Genomic DNA, 22,517 nt, shown 5'->3' on the forward strand with positions numbered 1-22,517 from the left:
GGTCACAACAATTCCTGCTAGCCTCTGAACCTCTGACCTAGCCATTCAGCCCATTCAGCTCAAATATCAGAAAACAGAGATGTGCAAAAGTGCTTGATTGACTTGGTTGGAGTAACACATATGAAGGGTATTACAGCTAGACGAGGCTTGATGAACATCATCTATGTAAGGGCTGGACAGCATCTAGTACAGTGTTTCTCAACTTTGGCCACTTGAAGATGTGCTGGCTGGGGAATTCTGAGAGTTGAAGCCAATACATCTTCAAGTGGCCATGGTTGAGAAACACTGCTGTAGCAGAATGTTCTCTGAGAGCAACTCATTAACTGAAGCAGCGTCTGTTGCTCTTAAACCTGCGTATCCACTTAACTGTTATACTGTTTCAGACCTCCCTGGTGCACTGACACTTCACCTCCTTCTCCTTTGGAATTCAGACTGGTTTGGCTTTTAACTTCTGGGCTGGATTACTGGCCATTTTTCTGTGTCTCTCTGCCCACAAAGTAACTCCTTTTAGATCTCAGGCTAATGCTTTTATCCTTCCCAATCCCAACTCAGAACAGAAGAAAGAGGAGAGTTAAGTATGTTGTCAATGTTGCAAATTATATTCACCATACTACCATCAAAATTTAAGTTATATTCAACGTGACACCCAATTTTCATCAATCCTTGACCTAGGGTCCAATAGGATTTTATTCTGTTTGGGAAAGTTCACCCAATATGAGAAGACTATTTTCAGAAATGATATCCTACATATATAGATGGGGATGAGGGATTCACCTCTCAACCCAAGCTTTAAAATATGTCTAAGCATCAGCATCTTTCTAAGGTAAAATTACCACTTTGTGCCACAAATATTTCTAATATAGTATTTTATTTTTAAGCATCCAGTGAGAATTTAATAATCAATTTGGCATTCCGTCTAAAACCAAACCAGCAAAACAAATACTACAGCATGCAATTTTTCCATTCAAGGTGCCAGCCAACCATTTATACCCTCCTCTACAATATTCCATTTCATTTTCTTCCCATCTGTTTTTCTAGGGTTTTCCCTGAATCAGCCAACATTCTGCACCTTCCTTCCCACATTAGCTTTTCTTCCTCAAGCATTTTTGTATGATAAATCTTGAGGTTCCCCAATGCCTCTCTCTTGTGTGCATGTATACCATTAATGATACAAAAGTAAGAACCTGAACCTTGGAAATATAGTGGCAAATGCTGCTTTTGTATCTGATTAGGAGTTCAAATTTTTATCATAAACACCACTTGGTAATTTTAGTTGGAGGGTGGTATATAGCAATTCTCCTTGGATTCCTGGGTCTCAATGCCCTCTTTCAGTCTTGGGAGGACAAAGATTCATTAATATCCACCTCAATTTGTTTCTCAGCAAAGGAAAGCATAGGGGAAGAGAGAAGCCTTCCACCCACCTTCTGCAAAGTCTTCTCAAGAACATCAAAGGTATTGCCACTACTAATTTCCTCCTGGTCTGTCTCTAACGGAACATTAGATTTCTTGGAGACTCCTATCTCATAGCCTTCCAGGATAAAAGGAAGGAATTATCTATTAACTTCTTTGTGGATTGTTAAGCTCTATCCTTGCTACAAGGATGTGATGATGAACTAAAGGAATCAAGCATAATTCACATTTTTCAGAAGTATGCAAAAGGACATCCATCTTTTTTATTGCTTTTAAAATAATGACAAAAAAGAAAAAGAACAAAACACAAAAATAGTTATAATAGAAATACATACACTGTCAAAGAAAAGAAATATATATTTTTTTCTTTTTACCTTTGTTATATTTTTTTCACTTTTTTAAAAAGCACTTTCCATGTTGTTGTTGTTTTCTTTTCTTTGACAAAGGACATCCATTTTAAAACAGGCTGGCCAAATTTTACTATTTATTTTCTCTGCTTCACAGACACGAAGCTATTTGTTCAGCTTGGATGGTTCTGTGCCTTGCCCAGGTAAGAAATTCACAAAGAAGAATATCCTAATTTGAATGATCTCTTTGTGTTATACAGCATGGCCAATCCTAGTACAGATTTTGAAAGGTCAAAATGAGATCCTATTTATATGTTGATCTTCCTCTTTTCTCATAATTTTACCATTTGTTTTACTAACCTTTCTGTGCTGTACTGCTTACATTATTCAGTGTTACATTTTGAGTCTGCTTCATTGAAGTTGCCACAACACAGATGCTCTTTCCCTTTCCTTATCAACTGGGTTTGACTCTGTGTTATGTGAACCCAGCTAACAGAGTATATGCAATCACACTGTTACTTTATGCATTTTAAACAGAGTCGGGGATTTAAAAAAAAGGAAGAAAGAAAATATGTACACTTCTGAGAAATGAACTTGTTGGAAGTGGCAAAGGAACTGACAATCAAAACAGAATAACTGTTCATACATCTGTTTCAATGGAGGCTTTCAAACTACTTCAAAAGTATTTACAGTATCAGAGCCTCTTTCCCAAAAACATATTCCAAGTAATAATGGAACTTAAAATGTCTAGGTCACAAGCAGCAATACGAATGAATATCTCCACAATTTTACCAGCTGTGTAAAATGTGCACAGTTCACGGAGGTGGGAAACTGTATGTAACCTGATTAGCCAAGAGCTAAAATATCCATCCATTACTTTCAACTAGGGCAAAGTTCTTTATAGTAAGAGAGACAGTGAAATTCATTGTGCCACAATGTTCTTGCCAATCAATAATAAATTTTTAAGGGACTGTTACAACAGAACAAAAGGGGCTCTAAATTTCTCTCAATTTATGTAACAAGGGAAAAGGAAATTAAATTGTGTCAACAATGCACTGGAGTTCCATTGTTAGTGGGATCTGCCAGCTATTTGTATGACCACTGCTTCCTTACTTTTTTTTTAATTCATTGATTCTATTCACTCTATTGATTACCAATATAATGCAAATAAATGAAAGGAGTAGATGAAAAAAGAATTAAATTAGTCATTGAAACATAAGATTGGTAGGTTCAGATTACTCAGTAATCTTAGAGCCATATTAATTGCAAATCTGTTGGGCTCCCGTCCACTGCTAATTGTTTATGCCAAGTACCTTCACTGTCCTCCAGAAAGAAAACAGCACACAGCACAGCTACCTGCAAACAGATTGCGCTGGAGTGGGCAGCCATAACAAATTTAAATGAATAAATAATAATAAAAGTGTCACATTGTAGTAAAAAAAAAAAAAACAACTAGGAAGTTTGGGTAGCCTTATCTTCCTTTTTAAATACATCCTAGATATATAATTTAATCATCATCTAGATGTATCTCCAGATTAGCTTGAGGGTAATTTTGCATGGAGGCCATGGCTCTTAGAAACTATTAAATAAAACTACTTATGCAAGTAACTTAATATGAGATTCCCAAGGAAAAAGTACTTGGCCTAATCCCTAATGTACAAGGATAATCAGTAAAAACACTATTGCTTCTAGTCCTTTCAGTTCCTGACAGGAGTTTGTAAAGTCATTCGAGTACTCAAATATAAGCACTAAGATAACCTAGTTCATGGAAGAGGAATTAAAGTGTCTGATTGCTAGGACTGGAAAGAAAAGTATTACAGAGGATTTAGTAAGTGAAACAGCTGTATCCGCTGAAAAAAACAAGCAAAGTATAACTTTGGACTAGAGAACAAAATGGCTTGGAAGAAGACTGAAGATCACATTAAACTAACTACAAAACCATTCAGTTCATGACATGTTCTCATTCTTAACGTAAGTGAATAAAACTATGGTTATAAGTCTCAAATGTATTTTTATGTAAATGTCACTGCAACAGCTAAATCTCGTTTTCCCTTGAGTGCTGATGGAATAAAGTCATTCTTAGCATTGCCTTGTTTTTGTGACCATTATTCTTTGTCTGCAATCAGCAAAGAAGGATCTTTTCCCTTCCCTTCCTCTGAGTTACTTAAGCAAGTCAGGAGAAACCAGAGATGGGCTAGTAACGTCTTCAGCACAGGTACAGAAAGACACAGATACAGTGGGGCAAAAAAGTATTTAGTCAGCCACCAATTGTGCAAGTTCTCCCACTTAAAAAGATGAGAGAGGCCTGTAATTTTCATCATAGGTATACCTCAACTATGAGAGACAAAATGGGGAAAAAAATCCAGAAAATCACATTGTCTGATTTTTAAAGAATTTATTTGCAAATCATGGTGGAAAATAAGTATTTGGTCAATATCAAAAGTTCATCTCAATACTTTGTTATATATCCTTTGTTGGCAATGACAGAGGTCAAACGTTTTCTGTAAGTCTTCACAAGGTTTTCACACACTGTTGCTGGTATTTTGGCCCATTCCTCCATGCAGATCTCCTCTAGAGCAGTGATGTTTTGGGGCTGTCGCTGGGCAACACGGACTTTCAACTCCCTCCAAAGGTTTTCCATGGGGTTGAGATCTGGAGACTGGCTAGGCCACTCCAGGACCTTGAAATGCTTCTTACGAAGCCACTCCTTCGTTGCCCGGGCGGTGTGTTTGGGATCATTGTCATGCTGAAAGACCCAGCCACGTTTCATCTTCAATGCCCTTGCTGATGGAAGGAGGTGTTCACTCAAAATCTCACGATACATGGCCCCATTCATTCTTTCCTTTACACGGATCAGTCGTCCTGGTCCCTTTGCAGAAAAACAGCCCCAAAGCATGATGTTTCCACCCCCATGCTTCACAGTAGGTATGGTGTTCTTTGGATGCAACTCAGCATTCTCTCTCCTCCAAACACGACGAGTTGAGTTTAGACCAAAACGTTCTACTTTGGTTTCATCTGACCATATGACATTCTCCCAATCCTCTTCTGGGTCATCCAAATGCTCTCTAGCAAACTTCAGACGGGCCCGGACATGTACTGGCTTAAGCAGGGGGACACGCCTGGCACTGCAGGATTTGAGTCCCTGGCGGCGTAGTGTGTTACTGATGGTAGCCTTTGTTACTTTGGTCCCAGCTCTCTGCAGGTCATTCACTAGGTCCCCCCATGTGGTTCTGGGATTTTTGCTCACCGTTCTTGTGATCATTTTGACCCCACGGGGTGAGATCCTGCATGGAGCCCCAGATTGAGGGAGATTATCAGTGGTCTTGTATGTCTTCCATTGTCTAATTATTGCTCCCACGGTTGATGTCTTCACACCAAGCTGCTTGCCTATTGCAGATTCAGTCTTCCCAGCCTGGTGCAGGTCTACAATTTTGTTTCTGGTGTCCTTCGACAGCTCTTTGTCTTGGCCATAGTGGAGTTTGGAGTGTGACTGTTTGAGGTTGTGGACAGGGGTCTTTTATACTGATAACAAGGTCAAACAGGTGCCATTACTACAGGTAACGAGTGGAGGACAGAGGAGCCTCTTAAAGAAGTAGTTACAGGTCTGTGAGAGCCAGACATCTTGCTTGTTTGTAGGTGACCAAATACTTATTTTCCACCATGATTTGCAAATAAATTCTTTAAAAATCAGACAATGTGATTTTCTGGATTTTTTTCCCCATTTTGTCTCTCATAGTTGAGGTATACCTATGATGAAAATTACAGGCCTCTCTCATCTTTATAAGTGGGAGAACTTGCGCAATTGGTGGCTGACTAAATACTTTTTTGCCCCACTGTACATGTTCCACTTTCAAGCTGTAACCACCCTGTAGTGCTAAGTTTCAAATGTTTGGGGTGTCTGGATTGTTTTTTCAAATTTTCATCCTGCCCACTGGGTATCCAGAACATCTCTCTACTGTGCCATTAGCCAAGTTTCTTATCCTTATTCAGTTTAAATATATTCAAAGAAAAATGTGTAAGAATAGGTTAAAGGCATGAACACCACTGTCCAAAAATGTGGACTACATAGTAATGTAGCCTTATTATCAAAAATCTTACACAGCCCACTTTTGATTAAACTATCTAAAAATTACATCTTTCTTGGCAAAGCTCAAATCCCCACAATGTAAGACTTTTTTAAAAATAAGACCTTTTACTACTTGTAGATAGGAAAGGTATATTTCCTTCTCATGGAAAACTTATATGGATACCCAAAATTCTATGAATTAAAGTGAGACAGTGATATCTTGCATCCCATCTAACAAAAGATGGGGGGAAGGGAATGCTTAAGCATGGAAACCAAACTTCGGGTGTTCGTATCAGCCCCGCTAAATGGAGGAGACCTGCAAATCAACTTCACATGAAGGCTAAAACAACTTTTATTGAGATTGGCTATAATTACAAATCTTGGAAGTCTGAGTATGCTGTACCTCCTCTTCCTTCTTATACTTTAAGGAGGGATCTGCCTGAGCTGCTTTCAGATGTTATCTTGTTTGGGACTCACCAAAACCTTTTGCCTGGGTTATGGTTTCTCCATAGCTCTATGAAGGCCATTTTCCTCACTTTCTACAGTTCTACATCTTGGAGCTCTCACCTCTTTCCAGTGGATACTTTATAAAATGGAAGGTATTATGGCTGCCCCAAACTTCTGGATAGCCCCCTCTCCTAACCTCATCACAAATAAGATGTGACAAGATGAAAGGTCAGTCTGAATACCAAGACTAGCAATCTTCTAGTCAACCTGCAAATATATGAAAATAATTTTCCACATGGGCACATAAACTATTTAAATTCCTGGATCTATACCCACTTCCAAGGTAAACGTCTGGGACATTTTAGTTTTGGATTTTAACACCCTGTATAATTTGGTGTCATCCATGCATTTGGAAAAACAACTGTCACTTATCACATGCAAGTTATTAAAATCTCAATTTTAAGGTTTAAATATGAAGAGAGAATTCCTGACATTCTGTAATCCACCATCAATGTTTACACAGCTAGATGCTACATCTAGATTTTGCTTCATTTTGAAACAATTCAGGTCTGCTAAAAAAATCATTTTAATTTATTGTTCTATTTCAAAACTTAAGTATTTTAGAATAATTATTTTATACATTTAGACATCTAAGTATACTTTACTTTCCCTCTCCCAGTTTTCAAGAGTAGAATAAAAATTAGCCATGAAATGGAGACCAATTTCACTTTATTCCCCCAAAGAAAGTAATCCACAACTCATAATTTGTACAACATCAACTCTATCCAAAGTGTCCTAATATTTATTAGCATTGTCTGTATTTATAAAGAAAAGGATGAGCTATTCCACACATTTGTTTAACACTAGTTAGGTGTTGTTATGTTTTGGTTTTCTCTGTAAGGCAAATGCACCAGCTGTCACAGCAGTTTGTGGGAGAGAAAAGTCACTCCACAAAGATGGTCACCAGGGAAGCTGCCACTGCAGCTGATTTCTCACCTGTCTCTCAATTTCACAGATCTAAATCCTACTGGAACTAATGGAAAGGTGGTACTTTCTGTCTCACAGCTTCTTTAACAGTGGTCAAAAGCAACCACATGAATGTATGTTCTCTCAGCCTAATCTACTCCCCAAAGAGAAAATGCCTTTAACCACTTTTGCTATTTTTGGTTTCCAATCACTTGAAGCCTGGGCATAATTTATGGCAATCTTCTGCTATGCTTCATTGTGGTAGCACACTGAGGTTGGCAAAATTTAGCTGTGTTGGCAGCTCAGAACACCTGTCATAAACCAAGCTGGTGTATTCATATTCTGGACTACAGCATCCATTAAAATATACATTCATCCACTGATCATCCTTCTTAAACCTCAACAATTAAGAAACAAGTTTTCTACCAAGATGGGAATGCTACCATTCAGCAAAAGCAAGCTATCGAAAATGCTTAGATCCCCTGAATGTGGTTAAAAATATGGATAGGCATATCAAAACAGATCATCATCATCATCATCATCATCATCATCATCCCAACAATAAGTAAAAGCTGTTCTGCTCTTGCGTACCTTAATCTCACAAAATTTTGTCTGACACAAACAAGTTTTATATTGTTTTCTGCTCTGAAAGAGAAATGTTCTCACAACACCGGAGTTCTTCCATAGCTGAACTAATTTCAGTTGAGCACAGAAGGAAATAATGTGAAGAGAAGGGCAATACTGGGTCTGTGAAGAGGGCAATTTTCTGACAGTGAGAACATTCATCCCATTATCTTGCCCTCCACTCCTTGACAACCTCCTTTCCCCGAAGTCAAGGCAGCTATGACGCTTGGCCACCATTTTATTATTATTTTTTTAGTAGAACAGAGAAACAGCACTGCAGCTCTTCGCAGTGGGTGACTCCCCTCTCTGAAAAAACAAATGGGGGGAAGGGAGGCACTGGCTGGACGCTTCTCCCACTGGTCAGGTAGTGTTAGCACTGCTCAGCTCACAGACTACTAGAGAATTGCAAAAACAGCATCAGTGAGGACACTCATAGATCTTTTGAGGTTGGGTGGGAGACGAAGCTGGTGGCTATGTGACTACGTGTTTAGGCACCACTATCATAACCACATAGCTCTTTATACTATTATTGCATTCAGAAACTGTACAGAATGAATGAGAAAAATCAAGATAATTTATTATAGCAGTTTTCCTAAACACATATGCCCTGCAACAAATCAAAATACCTGCTTGTAACCAAAGACAAAACTTTGTAAACTATGCATGAACTTAATCCCAAACTCTTAGCTAAGTAGCCCACATGCCTGTCATACACAATTAAGGATTAGGGTTTGGTTCTCTATCAATATACAACTTACAAATCCTGGCTTGTTTTAGACCAAGCCATATCTCTGCTTTTGAATTAGTTTAGAAAGAATGACCCCCAAGTAAAAATCATTGTATTTGCATAATCCAGAATTTTCCCGAACCTGGATGATTCTATTCAAAACAACCCATGCATATGAGAGAATACTAGGGATTCAGTTGTAAATGCTTATTAAAATATAAACTGATAGCACAACACTGTAATGTTTAATCAGAAGTAAATCTCAGTGAGTTCATCTTCTTCCAGGCTAGTGAACATGTAGGATTATATCTTAAGTATTCTTGATTCAGATACACTTTAAACTAGATTATTTGAAGAGGTCAAAAACTATTTGTAATCAAATAAAAATAACTCCTTTTCTTTAAAAATGATTTATCTATTCTGATATTTATTAGGAGAGGAAGTATTTATCATTCTTGTCCTAATCTCTGTATTTTTTCAAAAAAACCAAAATCAAAAACTGAAGCACAGCCGAAATGGTTTATCATCCTCTCTGGGGACAGGGTTAGCATAAAATCTATCTCCTCTAAAGAATCTCTCTTCATTAGTGATTACTCTTACTTATTAACAAAGTCTTTATTAATTAGTACACGTCACTAGGGAAGAGGAACCCACCAGGTTCTTCTTCTGGTTTGACAAGCAAAGCAGAATAAAAAGTTCATAAAAAAGGATGGATTTAAGGAAAAGCATATTGCTATACCACTCACAGCCACTTCTCTGAGTTTCAATTGGGTGGTGGTTTTGTTTCTTTTTTTTGTGGGGATGGGGAGATGATGTAACAAGTAGAATTTAAGCCTGTGGTTGGCTCTGTTTCCCTTTTTGGTGACAGTGCAGATCAGCCCTGGTCAACATGCCTGCCTTCCAGAAAAGATGGATTCCAACACAGCCAATATTATGTCCAACAAATCTGATGGCACCAGATTGGGAAGGCTGGTTAGAAGCTCTGGTTAGAACCAGAGTTCATGTTTGCAATATGCAAGGAATGGATAAAGGATGAGAACTGCATGTTCAAATATGCTATATGGCTTGGCTTCCATATTAGAGATGATTAATAAACCTGATATTTTATTCTTGCACAGACTGGAATTGGATCAGGAATGGTAAAGTTCACTAAGACTGTCAAAACGAATAGTAGTATGAGAAGAGGGGCTTCTGAGCCATCTTATATCTAAATGCAGGCAACAGAGGTGAAAGGAGGGGGTTACAATAAAGACAGAGGGTGATTGGGGACATTCTTCTATTCATTGGCAAAATCTGCATACTGATGTTGATCCATCTGAGAAAGACATCCAAAAGCTTCACTTTCATGTAATGGAACTTAACCATCACACAGTAAGAACAATCAACCTGCTTCAGTCCAAAAGATATTTCTACTATGAACTACCACTTTTGTTTTGCTCCAGCCTTATACAGCTTTTTCCTTTCCTTTCCTTTCCTTTCCTTTCCTTTCCTTTCCTTTCCTTTCCTTTCCTTTCCTTTCCTTTCCTTTCCTTCCCTTCCCCTTTCTCTCTTTCTTTTTTTTTTTTTGAGGGCAGAAAGTATCTGATTTCCCAAAATCAGTACCATGTCACAGATCTACTGTAATATTTAATTCCTAATTTTATAAGCATTTTTTTTCTTTGCAACGGAGAAAATCAGATGAAAAGGAAGCCAGAGTTTCTAAAACAGGAGGAGCAAGGCAGGCTGCCCATTATACAGGGCAATTACACCAAGACAATAAAGGAACTTACAAGTTTGTTGGATGTTCTTAAATAATATTTACTGTATTTACTATCATTTATACTGCTTCTAAGCAGCTTTGGGAGGATTTATATCCTGAGAGCAGGATACAAATAATGACAATATATGTAAGCAATAAGAAAAAGAAGTGGGAAGACAGGAAATAATACTTTGGCCAACTGAAACCAATGTTTATGGAGGAAATTAGATGACATGGATTAAGAAGAATGTATTTTACTTATCTATAATTCAAGGACTGCAGGCTCCCTATACTCAAAGAAGAGAAGAAATGGAGACAACTGAGTGGTAGCCATGCCACTAATGAAATTCAACACTAATTCTACTCATCCTGATCAAGCAAGTAGAGGAGATGAATTATCAGCGGAAGAGCAATCATTTTTGACAGAATAGCAAGGGTAGGCAATCACTTTGGGGGTGGAGACACATTTAGAAATTTGAGAACACGTGGTGGGTATATTCTCAAAATGGCACCATGGAATAACAGCTTACCTATACACAAAATAGCTGCCACAAAGGCAAACTGAGGATGCTCTCTACCATTCTAATGGGACTTTTGTGAATCCCAAAAACATTGCTACAAATAAATATGATTGTAGAGCCATCATTGGTTGCATGCACGCACCTCCCTCCCTCCCTCCCTCCCTCCCTTCCAGAAGGGTAAAGCAGTAAGCCTGATGGATAATAAGGGAAGTTCTGGGGACATATTGCTGCTTGCTAGAAGGATTAAGGGGTTGTGAAACGAGCGGACCCTGCAGGTGCGGGAAAAATGCTAGGAAGAAAGAAAAAAGACATTGAGCTAAGGTATCAGGGAAAAGCCATAACAAAGTCAAGCAACAGTGAGTGTGGTGCAGATCAGGAGAAACCCTGCAACAAAAATTCTTGAGTAAATGCACTCCTGTAATGCCAAAGAAGCAATAAAATAAACTTGACTGCACTTTGTAGTGTTGACTATTCTTGATTTTTTTTAAAAAAGACATGGATTTGGAGGTCCCTCTCCATGAAAGACACTTCCTCAGAAAAGTTCTGCAGTATCCATACTACTCTGCAACTACACCATCTCCCTTTAAGCATAGTGTAGCTGCTCTTTAGTCATTTTTCTCAATAATGAACTTTAGCATAGCTGAACTCACATTAGTATATGAAGTATATATCCAATGAAAGAGAGAACTTGCAAAAGAAAAAATGAAAAAAAGTTCCTTTTTAATATATGTTCTTCCAGGAATGGCTCTCTGAAAGTATTTTAGTTCAACATCTTTTTTTTTTCTTTTCACATCTAAAATCTACCTGCCCTAAATAACACTCTTTGATAAAACAAAAGTATGAGTATAAAAGCATCTTACGGCTTGAAATGCAATAAGCCAGCTTGCAGTTAACTTTTCTGAAAAGTTGCTTGTTGAATGGCCAGAGAATAAGCGTGAAGAGTTGAATGAGGTTGATGATCAGTCCCGACACTATAAATATGTAACAGATAAGAAGGTGGCAAATGAATTGAGACTTCAGAAATCCAGTGATGTCCATGGTTTAAGGCAGCAAGGCAAATCCTCCAAAATAGGAGAGAACAGTCCTCAAATTTGGAAAGGTAACTGTGGAAAGACAAAGAGAACCATAACATTAGAAGTGATCTACATGGAGACTCCAGAATTATTAGAGTATCTGCATTCTTTTCATCATTCTTTTACTTTAATATTGCCCTCCCCTGAAATCCACTACTACTTCTAACTCAAAGCAGTTTAAAAAAAAAAATGAAAACACCAACAAAAACACCTGTGTGTAAAAGTAATATGAAAAAGAAGGAATCTACAATATGTAGAAAACTGCAATACAGTTGCATGTTCAGACTCCCTGCCTTTCTATAGAATTAGACATTTCATTTTTTAAATATGACATTTGTTACAGTTCAAAAAGAGAACTGTGTTATTCACAGCAGTAACAGGTACAGGCCCTGTAAGAGCTTGGAGAGTCTGATTTGATAGAAAAGACCCTTTCCAGAATTTGGTTCTTTGCTGCCAAGGAAACCATACAGAACATGTTAAAACTGCAGTGTTACTCAGAAAAGTACAGGTCACTTCTGGGAACTCTGAAACTGAAGATAAAGAAAATAGACAAATCATTTAAAGTTTACTGACAATGCATTTGGATCTTAACAATTCGAGTTTAGATATTTCTAAAGATCCTATTATTGCTATTATCAGCCCTTCACTTCTACTTCAAGGTCAGTATTATTCATAGTGTGCTGTTTTCTCATCTTTCCCTCCTCAAAAATCTAGGAAAAGGAATATCTTCCTGAGACATCTCACCAGAAAAAGATTATAGTCTTGAAAAGCTATTGCTACATGTACGAATCCATAGAAAAGCTTGTGAATGCTTGTAGTTGTTGCTATGGTCCATCTTGACAACCCTGATTCTTAATGACTGCAGAAACAAGTCCATGCAGTTTTCTTGATAACATTTTCAAAAATGGCTTGCCAGTATCTTCTTCCTAAGGCTAAGAGAGAATGATTGGCAAAGTCACCCAGCTGGCTTTCAAGCCTAAGAACCAGCAGACTCCCAGCTTCTAATCCAGTGCCTTTGACCACTACGTCAGACTTGCTCTTTTGTGAATGCTATGTCTGTCTGTGAGGAACCAGTCCAGCACAAGCACTCAGAGCAAAAACACATCTCAGAGTGGTTTACAAATACACTTTCCTTTAGTTGCATAAATTTAAGTCCAGATGACCTTATGATACCATAACACCAGAAAATCATCACACATTTAAAAGAAAAACATGAATACTGAATTTAATCTAGTGTCATTTGAAATCTAAGTAGTTTCTTTGAAGTAATTTATTAGTTAATAATGGCTCCATCCTAATTCAGAACCATCAAAGAAACCTGCTCCTTCAAGACAGTCAAGTTTACTTTCTCAGACTCTACCAGAATTCTTTGAAGTGATGACACAGACCTACTTTCTGAAGCAAAATACTGTAATTGCCCAAATTATGAGGCTGCATGGTAAGGGTTAGGGAGGAACCTGGTGATCCTATCTTAAGCAACAGACCTTTAGCTAAAGTAGTAAAAAGGGATACACAGTAGTAAAAAAGGATATACTGAAGCCATATGAAATTAATTACTGGAATTGGAATACTATTTACTCCTTTACTACATTCAGTATTTGGTCTTGAATACGCTCTTTGGACAGACTACCTCAAAGATGGTGTTTAGCCAATTATTATTTGCAGAAATTAGCCTTCCCATTTATTTAGTCTTATAAGGTAGGAGGAGGAATAGATGTAAAATGTTCATGAACTGCAAACAAGAGAAGTATTTGGCATACCTGGTCAAAGTTTCTCAGTAACTTTTTAAAAAATAGCTCAACATTCAATTAACAGTCATCATCTTCTCATATTTTGTATGTTTTATTTCAGCTTTGTTAATCCTCTTCATTGCTGAACAAAACTTTTCTAGAACCAGTATAATGGATTGATGTTCTCTTCCCATAGTATGTATATACTGTTATAATATATATTATACACATTATTTTATGTATAATATATTACAATGTATTATTAGAAAACCCAGTTGCTAAAATGATGAGAATATCATTTTCTAATATTACCAAGAATGTTGTAAGGTGGACTGCTGGTAAGTATGATTATAGAAGTCAACATTTCCCAAAATAGGAAGGTATCAAGTCAAGCCAAATATTTGTGGAAATCCAATTTATGAGTTATAAATAGTTGGGCAGGGAGGGGCAGAAATTTTTTAAGCTATAACCATGGTGAATAGGAACAAAAATGCCAAAGGCACATTCATCTTCTGCACCTTAAAGAGCCTGGAGCAGAATATAAACTTTGAAAAAGACAACAGAGAGCAGGCGTTGCACTCCTCATACACAGGTTATTTTCTATTGTTGACAGCACTATTAAGACAACACAAAGAAAAACAGTGCTACCATTCATCCCTAAAATTTTAGGGACTGAATGCTTTTTGTGCCTGGATGCCATACATCAGATTTGGATTGATGGAACACAATTTCTGGATAACTAGTATCTTTCATTTGTTCTGGTAAAAACATGATGTAGCAAGAATTATCCTAAGTGACATTAAACTTGAATATGAATCAAGTTTAATATGAAATTAAGCCAGCCAAGCATCAATTTTAAACATTCCTAATTTATATCATAGGAATATGGCTCATAGTTCATTATAGAGGAAGGTATGTGATTTTTCCATTAGTCATAAGCAAAGAGTTCTTATTTTTTAGAAGAAAAATGGGTATGCTTTATGTTAGCAGAGTAGGTTGGAAATATAACTGCATCATTCAGAATAAATTATCAGCAGAAAGTTTACATGTCACACACAAATGAACAGTAAAGTGGTGGAACAGTAGTAAATACATATTTAAAAAGCTTAATTAAGTGGATCAGGAAGTAAAACTTTCCAAAGGAATAGCCTGTTGCAGCAAAAATAAAGAGCTCTAGACTCCTTAAAAAACATATATGACAAAAGCTTCCATAGACTGTAGTCCATCAGAATGATAATGAAGGGAATGGGAGATTTTAAACAGCAAGGACAGAAGGAAATGAACTGGAGAGAACTCCGAAAGTAATGTTACCTTATTTTCAGCAGCCATTCACAACGTGCCCAAATATTTACTGTGAAGCTTTATTAAAATGGTTGTATGCTTAAAAGCATTAGGGATGCAGCACTCCTGAGATGTTTGCTTTGTATTTGGGAGGGTATTTAGTTATCAGACTGCATCATTTGATGCAAATGACATTATATAATGTTAACTGAAGCTTACTCTTCCCTATATCACTAAAGGGTAAGAATAGTATGATGTTCCTTAAATAAGCAGGATCTGTAGCGTGACCTCAGATCTCTGAACTTGTAGCACATTATTTTTACATCTACTCAAAGTTCATCATTACAGGCCATAAAACTGCAGGCTCAGTTATTTAAACTGTAGCAGCTGAATCACCAGAAATGAAATGACCTTCATTTATCTTGTTTACAAGGCTGGTTTCACCAAAAGCCATTAAGAAATATTTGTATTTAGGATCAGGATAAAATTAAACTGCAGATGTATGAGCTTATTCAAAAGATTTTCTCAAAGATCCAGTCATCTACATAACATCCCATTTATATTTTCTGGGCTCACGTGGCTGTTTCCTTAATCACTTGTACCAGACTGATCAGTTTTCCGAAAAGCTGCTTCTTCCTTTTTTTGATAGGAGGAAAGGTAAAACACTAACTCACCTAGTAAGTAATCAGAATTGTCTGAGTTATCATTTTGTGACAGCTAATGTAGAATTTGTAAGGAAGATAATTAAGGCTACAAAGAGTGTGGGGCAGATTTCAAGTTGGTTCATTACAGATTCCTGGGCATCCTGTTTTACACAGATTTGCTGAATGAACACAGACAGAGCAGGACCAGAATTTGTCCACCCACTCACAAGTGTTGCTGCTGCACGTAAACAAAGATAACTCTTTTCTGGGAGAACTGCATCCCATCGTGAGTTGTACTCTCACTAAAGGCTGCATAAAGTCTTTAAAAGTTTCCTTCAGAATTGGACTAGATGTATACAGAATAGGAACCAGCATTGCTGTGGTAAACTGCCTGTCTGCTAGGCATCATCACAAAATACATGAATGAATAAATAAAATCACAGCATCAGTCAATGTAATTGCAGATCAACCATCTCCACCTTCAAATCACATTTTTAACAATCATTCCGGGGAAGGGAAATTTATCACAAGGGAGAATGATCTGTGTAGTTGTCAAGTTCTTGGTTGCTCTACCTCCACAGAAAACAAGATTCTTCCATAGTTGCTTTACCAAAAGAGGATAGGATAAGGTCAAAGAAATCTTAGCACACGGATTATTTTCCTCCATTAGAATGTAACTGACTTCCCAGATTCCCAAGGTGGAGTCTTTCCCAATTTCTTATACAGAGCTCCTGCATGAGCTGGTGGGGAGGCTGTTCTCTTTTATCACTGATAAAAAAGAGAAATATCCCACTGGATAGAATAAGAAATTCTGTCTGCCATTATAGTAGCAAAGGTCAGAACACTAAACATTGGTTCTTATAAAATGTATGTCAGTTTTGCTACCTTTTCTCAATGGCAGAGCAGAAGTTGAGAGGCCAAAGAACAGGAATGTTAGTCCATGAAAATAGAAGATGATCACTGAGGTGTTTCTCAAGCTAGTGACACATTCTTTCTCTGAGTTTTGGAAAGAACTTCCATAAGTGTCTTGGTAGATGTATGCCCCAAAGGTGGATAAAAAGACTTAAAAACCCAAAGAGATAAACATTCATATTCTTTCAAATTTAATTGGATTTTTAAAAAACGAATGCCCACATTTTCAATTTCTCTTTCATTAAAAAAAATCTTGTTCTCAGAAACATAGGAAACCAAGTTAATGGCTCTGTCATATTCATATGTATTAAATTCCTACAATCAAACACTGAACATAATCACAAATTTTAATCCCAGTTACAAATAAGAAATCTTTGGAAATTTTGAGCCAACAGAAAAAGCTGACTTATTAAAGGGAAAAGGAAAACTGAGTAAAACAGAACGGAGAAACAAATGTTATCTATATACACATGCAATATTTTAGCAGTCTTTAAAGATACACAGTTACTGTATCACTTTATACAGGTAGTCCTCGATTTACAACAATTGGATCAGAATTTCCATTGTTAAGCAATGTGATCGTAAAGTGAGATGTCATGTGACTACATTGCTTAGCGATGGCAATCTGGCACTCCCTGTTGCTGCCACTAAGTGAATTCCACTGGTCGTTAGCTGAAGATCCACCCCACCCCAACCCATCCCACCCCAAGCCATTTCGAGCTTGGTTCCTCCCAGTTTCAGTAAGGTAAGGGACTGCTTCAACTCCCCTCATCCGCCTAACTCAACCCCCATCTCTGCACTTTGGGCCGCCCTGAACCCTGCCTTGCAGGGCAACAAGCAGCCCCAGAACTGCACGGATCTGGGACTGCTTGTTTCACTGTAGGTCAGGGGCTTCTTGGTGCGCTGCAGCTCTGGGGTTGCAAGAAGCCCCTGAGCTGCAGCACAGCATGAAGCTTCAGCCACCTCTAGAAGCCCCAGCTGCCCCAGCAAGCATTTATTCATCCAGCTGCCTTCTCTCCCAGTTCCCTGCACCGAACTTTCACTTTTTGCGCCCAGCCTTGCTGAAGCAGAAGGGCCTTGCTGCCTTTGCTGTCTCCTTTTCGGACCTGCAGTCACCATGCTACCCCAGGTGAACACTTCCTACATGTGGCTCCCCAGCTCAGCCCAGCAGGGCAGTGCAAATAACAATGCCAGCCAATGGGGAAGGCTAGAAGCAATTCTGCCCAATGGGAAAGCTCCAAGGGTTGCTCAGCTTCTCTGACACTTTCCCATTGGGAGAAACCACTTCCTGCCTTCCCCATTGGCTGGCATTCTTATTTGTGCCATGCTGCTGAGCAATTATTATTATTATTATTATTATTATTATTTGGCAAAAGCAAGCCCCTTTGTGTGAAGCCAGAGGAAGGAAGGAAGGAAGGAAGGAGGGAAGGGAAGCGAAGGGAAGGCATAAGCCACATTCAAACCCAATGCTTCCTAATGGTTCCTAATTGTCATCTAGAAATGAATAATACTTGAAGCGCTTTAAGTATTATTCATTTCTAGATGACAATACAGATAGGTGGTCCATGTTATTTTCTTGGTAGCAATACCAAGCTCAGAGAACCTCAAGGACTCCACAACAATACCTTCTTCTGGGATATTTGACTACACAGCCTAACCTACAGACCTCGGGTTTCTTGGTAGTCTTTCATCTGAATTCTAACCAGGCCTGGTCGCTTCAAAGCGCTTCAAGTATTATTCATTTCTAGATGACAATACAGATAGGTGGTCCATGTTATTTTCTTGGTAGCAATACCAAGCTCAGAGAACCTCAAGGACTCCACAACAATACCTTCTTCTGGGATATTTGACTACACAGCCTAGCCTACAGACCTCGGGTTTCTTGGTAGTCTTTCATCTGAATTCTAACCAGGCCTGGTCTTCGGTTTCTTCTGGATCAGCAGTAGACAAACATTTTTATCAGCTACCCTTACACAGTTAAGCCGCTCAGAGGTCAGGGTGTTCTGGAGGCACGGTACTTAAGGGCCACAGAAGCAGTTGTCTCACAGATGCTTCCATCTATTGCAGTAAATCAATAGCTGAGCTGCTCTATCCTAAAAGGCATCTTAAGGCACTGGAGCCCTAACCTGAAAGCATTTAAAAGCTTCTCAGGTTATTTCCATGAGCATGATTGAACTTTACGCTTTATACACACTTGTCATAGGAGGAGTTAACCACGTGTTTGTGTGTGTGTATACACACTAAAGAGCTTAGGAATGAGAAAGACCCCTGATCCTTTTAGCTAGCCCATGCAAACCGGACAGTTAAGGTTGGAGAAGGCTATCTCAAGATGGGTGGACCTGAACTTCTGGAATTCTGTAACCAACAGCATTATTGCGGAAAATTCTCGGAATTTAAGTCCACACATCTCAAGGGTACCTGGTTTGAGGAAAGTTGCTCAAACATTTCAGATCTGTAGTGACCAAAATATACACATAAAATCAAAACACAGCCACTCAGTGCAGCAGAAGATTCCAACAATCACATTTCTAGAGGCAGTTTTGATGTTGTAGTAACATGTAATTTGTGTTTAACTGACTACTGGTACATGGGAATAGTAAATCTGAGCAGCGTGATAACTAATAAAATATTGTCTAGTTGTCAGCAGGAAGTGAGCTGGGCAAGCATGCCACAGTAACCCACTGATATTATAAAACTTCATAAGAGTAACATCTATTGAGGATTTTACTTTGAAATATTTAGTTTGTCTATTTAGTTTCTACTCTATCTTTCTATACAATGCATTCAAAGTCATTACATCATATTACATTCATATTACAATGCCATCGCCTTGCAATATACATTACATTCAGCGATATGTTATTCTAAATAAAGCAGAAACTCCTGTTTTAAGGGGACTACACATGGGGTAAACTGTTAGGTTTACGTAAGAAACTGGAACGTCCAATCTACACAAACAACCCAGGTAACTGATTCTGAGAAAGCTCTCCAAAAATACACTTTGCACATCAATGCATGGTGTCCTGCCAAGCATAGTACGCACCCAATGTAATGGCTTTCCTTCATTTGTACTCCAATGCAAGTTGCTTTTTGCATCTTTCATACTTGCGTAAATGAGTTAAGTGCTTCTAAGGAACAGAAACGTCTCAGAGATCAAAAGCATCTTCACAATTGATGAGGAGACACAGCCTTTCACACAGATGGATTCTTAAGTCACAGCAACAGATTCTGCCTACAAGGTTACAAGAGGGCATCGTTCTTTTTACATCAGCTAACTTCTGCTTGTAGAAGGAAACGTTCCACACACCTATGAAGCCAAATGTTGCGCCTGCAACATTTGAGCTAACAGATGTGGCATTTGGTCCAAGCATCTGCTAACAGCCTTGAGATGGGTGCAACAGATATGAACACCTTCATTAAGGCACAACTTCTGATAGTTAACTAGCAGTTATCACAGCTTTAGTTTTGCTGAAGTGCGCACAAGTTCACTAATACCTTGCTGTATTTCATTAGCGACGGCTAATTATTTCAGGCAGCATCACTGTCCTCCTCGGCGACTGAAGCATATTCAGGAAAGCATCTGCAAATAGAATGTCACAAACGTCTGTTGCCTAGGCAACCCGTTCCCTCCCCCACCTTCTCCTTGTGCTTGGGGAGAAACCAGAAAGGGCCGTGAAGGAAAGCAACGCAGCACGTTGGAAACCTTGCACAAATAAATGCACCCGAACATACCACGGGCCTTGCTAGGGCCACATAAGATTACATACAGAAATATGGACGATTATTATTTTTCGGCCGTTTCCATGGAAACGGTGACGGGGAGAAATATGTTGCATGACACCAGAGAGAACCCGCAGGTATCCGGACCGTTCTCGTTGGCTTCGACTCCCTTTCCTCCTCAAAGAGATATATAAATTTTAAAACCCGAAACCAAAGGGCTTATCTGGTAAAGGAAAATCGCAAATCACGTCCAAGTCCTCCCCCCGCCCCAAATAAAGGCTGCCAATCGAGTTCCTCCAAACAACAGACCATCTTTCTCTCCCCCACCTCCCCGCCTCATTAAATTAGATACTTCTGTACTTTTAAAGGGCGACACCCCAAGCAAGGGAAGAGGAGCGAAGGTGGAAACGTATGATTAGGAGGCGTGCAAAGGGAAAGTTCCCTGGAGCTCACAGCGAGGAAAATCACGCATACCTCGTGCTAGCCAGCCGCTGACATAGATGCTCTGGAAAAGCCGAGCGAGACCCACGCAAGCCGCGAAACGCCGCTTCTTTGCCTGACCTGGAAGTCAGCCAACAGTGGGGGGTGGGGGGGGAGCGAGACTCCACCCTCGAGGCGGTTCCTTCAAAATAAAATTAAAAAATAAAATTAAAAACCTCAGCTGACGTTTCTCTCCCCACCGCGTGTCACTTCCTTTTAAAACTGCGAGGGGAGGAAGAGAGAGACGCATGACTCGACTTCTTGTCCAGGAGCCCGCCAATTGTCTGGAAGGAGTCGCCCTTCCCCCAGTCTTTGCTCTCCCCTCGGATCGAAACCGACGGCCGAACAAAAGCTCTTTGCAGAGCATCGCTCCCTTCCTCGCCCTCGCTTTCTCTCGCGGCGAAAGAGGGCACGAAAAGGTCCCCTCCGCGTTTTCCGAGCTGACACCGCTGCCGAGACTGGAGCACGTGCTCCAAATGATAGTCAATTAAAAAGAACCACGATCGGGAACGTCGAAGTGCCCCGGAGCGCCCCTCCCAAACACCTTCTCGCCAACTTTATTACCAGAGACGGACGGTAGGAAACATGGCGATTTCGACAGCGTTTTTCCGCATTGCAAATTAACGGGAGTTCATAGAAGTTCGCTGGCTCTCCGCGAACCTTTTGCAGTGTTTGGACAAGCAATGTCGCTGGGGCCCAAGTGTGTTTAACTGGAAGTGTATGAACTGTGGCTTATGCTCAAGTAAGAGGGACGATCATCTTAAGAATAAGGCGTGCTCCGGTTTACATCCATCCTCTTAAAAGTCAGAGGCTATGTACTCCCAGGCAGTAGTGCCCAAATTTTGAAATAGGCCCCAGACGTCTGAAGGGGGTCATCGTTTCAAGGAGAAGGCTTTGATAGCAGCAAGAGATGAAGTGGAATGGTAAGATTGGAGGCTACAGAGAGGAGGAACATAAATGGAGATCTGCCCACATCAAATGCTCCCTTTGGGGTCTTCTCCGGTAGACTGGATCTAGTCAGTGTAGCTCTTTCATGGCTTACACCCATCTCTTGAAGAGATGACTGCTGCTCTTTGTCATGGTTTCTCAGGACCTTTAAACCCCTAGTGTTTGCACATTATGCCCAAGACAGGAAGGATTCCAAATCTGGATAGGGAGTGAGCCTTGCTGCTCCAGAGGGCAGGAGCAGAATCAGTGGGTTAAACTACAAGGAAGCAGGTTCAGACAAGACATCAGGAAGACCTTCCTGAACATATGAGCTATGAGCCCATAGAATGTGAAGTAGTCAATTCTCCTTTGCTAGAAGTCTTCAAACAAAGGCTGGATGATCACCTGTCAGAGATGCTTGAATGGTCCCTGCACAGAGCAGGGGTAGGACTAGGTAATCTGTAAGGTTTCCCTTCCAGTTTTTTATAATTCCCTTACGGATCTACATTCTCATCCACGGACATTGCAGGGCAGCAACCTGTAACACTGTGGCTGCACCCTGGCTTCTATAGCATGTAGGAGAGGCTTTGGATGAAGACTTTTATTCTAGGCTGCTGTAGTGCCAGGCTTATAATGCTGGGCCTGATTCATAGATATCTGCTTAGTCAACAATAAGGCTATTTATGGGGTGAAGACTTGACTCTGAATTGCTTTTAACTACTGTATAAGCCTGTTTGAATGTTCATGCATGCACAGTGCAAACTGAGTGGAAAAGGTGAAAAGTTCACTGGCCTTGTCTTTTCCTTTAATGCCCCTCCATGCTTTGGAAGGTGGGGGGGAGCATGTAAACTGCCTGCTGTAAAAGTTCCCTTTTAATAGGTAAAAAGAAGCAGTGGAGGGGAAA

At 39.4% G+C, this 22,517-nt stretch overlaps 1 protein-coding gene across 1 annotated transcript in view; it reads right to left on the reverse strand.

The window, feature by feature from the left end:
• Window positions 1-20,785, reverse strand: part of AGPAT4 (1-acylglycerol-3-phosphate O-acyltransferase 4) — a 52,109-nt gene extending 31,324 nt beyond the window's left edge. Inside the window, exons 1-2 of the mRNA XM_007432558.4 lie at window positions 20,681-20,785; window positions 11,707-11,949 (exon numbers count right to left, since the gene is read on the reverse strand). Coding sequence (XP_007432620.1) covers window positions 11,707-11,884 — 178 coding nt within the window. The 5' untranslated portion in view covers window positions 11,885-11,949; window positions 20,681-20,785. The remainder of the gene's footprint in view (window positions 1-11,706; window positions 11,950-20,680) is intronic.
• Between the last annotated feature and the right edge of the window lie 1,732 nt (window positions 20,786-22,517).

Source organism: Python bivittatus, unplaced genomic scaffold (genome assembly GCF_059951505.1).
Source record: "Python bivittatus isolate LINGU-HERP-01145 unplaced genomic scaffold, Pbiv_v1 ctg000020_np1212, whole genome shotgun sequence".
Classification (NCBI taxonomy): domain Eukaryota; kingdom Metazoa; phylum Chordata; class Lepidosauria; order Squamata; family Pythonidae; genus Python; species Python bivittatus.